Genomic DNA, 1952 nt, shown 5'->3' with positions numbered 1-1952 from the left:
GTCTGTCTGTCTGTCTGTCTGTCTGTCTGGGTTGTTTTTAAAGGCGATTATCTGATGTGTGCTTTCAAAAGTGGATTATGATTTCTAGAAGGCAACATGTGCAATTGCTAATGTACTGCTGATAGTTTAATATAAGCAAAGATATGTAAAATGAACATTACAAAATATTTATTCAAAATTAAAAAAAATCATATTTATATTTTTACATTTATTGAATATTTGGTAACACTTTAGGGACCAATTCTAATCATTAACTAGTTAGCATGCCTATTAATAACATATTGGCTGTTTATTAGTACTTATGAAGCACATATTCTGCATGAGCATATTCTACATCCCTAATTCTGCACTTAATAACTACCTGACTAACTATTAATAAACAGCAAATTAGGGGTTTATTGAGGCAAAAGTCGTTGTTAATGCAAGAATTGGACCTTTAAATAAAGTGTGACCTAATGTTTTAAATTTTTGCGCAAGTCTGTAAGTAAAAATTATATTTAATATTTATGTATTATTTTAATATTTTTAAACATTTTTGTTTAGGACTGTCAGTGAAATGTATATATTATTGTAATATTTGTATCTTTTTTATTCGAGACTATAAGTGAAATTTCTATAAATATTGTACACAAAATTATATATATTTACGTATTTATTTTTATATAATATTTTACATTTTTAAATATTTTTGCTGGTACTTTACACAATATTTACTCAAAATATATTTTAACATTTATTTTTGTATTATTTTAATATTTGTAATTATTTTAATTCAAGACCGTCAGTACATTTTTCACTCAAATATAAAAATATTATATATTTCTATATTATTTTTTAATTTAAGACTGTCAGTAAAATTTTTACTGGTATTTTACATCATATTTATTCAAAATATAAAAATATTATATTTATATATTATTGAAATATTTGTAACTACAATTATTGAAGACTGTCAGTATTTTACACAATATTTACTCCAAAAAAATTGATTTATATTCATATATTTTTTTTAAATAGTAATAAGCTACCACAGTTGTGTAGCCCCGCCCACAGTGAAATCTCATTGGTCCAGAATCCTGCTCCACAGCTGCATATTAACATCAGAAGTGTTCTGATTGGCTGTGACTGTGTTAAACTCGCGCTTCTCCTCAGGGCTCGTCTCAGTCTCATGTCACGACTTGAGCTGGTTTTAATGGTTTTCTCTGGTTTTGGCTCCAGAGAACATGTTTTCTCTCCTCTGCTCGCTGCTGAAGGCCACATGCAGATGAACACTATAGAAACACTTTCAAGCGAAGCCTCATTAAAAGTGTGTTTGTGTAGTTGTGTGTAGGTATTTATGGTGTGAATATAGATGTTTTTGCGCATGTCGATGTTTCACAGATTTCAGTCTGTCATCTTCACAAGATCACACACACACACACACCACAAATGCACATCTTGTTCCTATCTGCCTTTGTCCCACCCACACAAACACCCACACACACACACACACACACTTGTGCAGTGTTTCCATGTCGACCGTCGTGTCATCGCAGTAACGAGGCTGTTTCACGGTCGGCTGTATAGATCATTAAATGCAGCGTTTCCCAGGTGATGGTTGCCTGGTAACAGGCGGAATCGGGGGTGGGGGGGTGGGATTGATGGGTCAGAGAGTGTGTTCAATTATACACAAGACACACAAACATTCAGATTCCATCAAACACTACAGCACCCCTGAGAACAGTGTGTGTGTGTGTGCTCGTGTGCATGTGTGAGTGTGTGAGCGTGTGTTTGCGTGAGTGTGTGTGTGTGTGTGTGCGTGTGCGTGCGTGAGTGTGTGTGTGCATGTGAGTGAGTGCGTGTGTGTGCGTGTGAGTGTGCGTGTGAGTGTGCGTATGAGTGTGCGTTCGTGTGTGCGTGTGCGAGTGAGTGTGCGTGCGAGTGTGTGTGTGTGTGTGTGTGTGTGTGTCGGT

At 35.1% G+C, this 1952-nt stretch overlaps 1 protein-coding gene across 1 annotated transcript in view; it reads left to right on the top strand.

Moving 5' to 3' along the window:
* The window catches only part of LOC107704665 (rap guanine nucleotide exchange factor 5), a 74709-nt gene that overhangs the window by 59686 nt on the left and 13071 nt on the right, over window positions 1-1952 (top strand). Inside the window, 1 exon segment of the mRNA XM_074187072.1 lies at window positions 1153-1306. Within this exon segment, the coding sequence (XP_074043173.1) occupies window positions 1153-1306 (154 nt within the window).

Source organism: Sinocyclocheilus anshuiensis, unplaced genomic scaffold, assembly GCF_001515605.1.
Source record: "Sinocyclocheilus anshuiensis isolate Anshui unplaced genomic scaffold, SAMN03320099.WGS_v1.1 scaffold61, whole genome shotgun sequence".
NCBI lineage: Eukaryota > Metazoa > Chordata > Actinopteri > Cypriniformes > Cyprinidae > Sinocyclocheilus > Sinocyclocheilus anshuiensis.
Note: the sequence above shows the minus strand (reverse complement) of the source record. Positions and strands in the feature narration are given on the sequence as shown.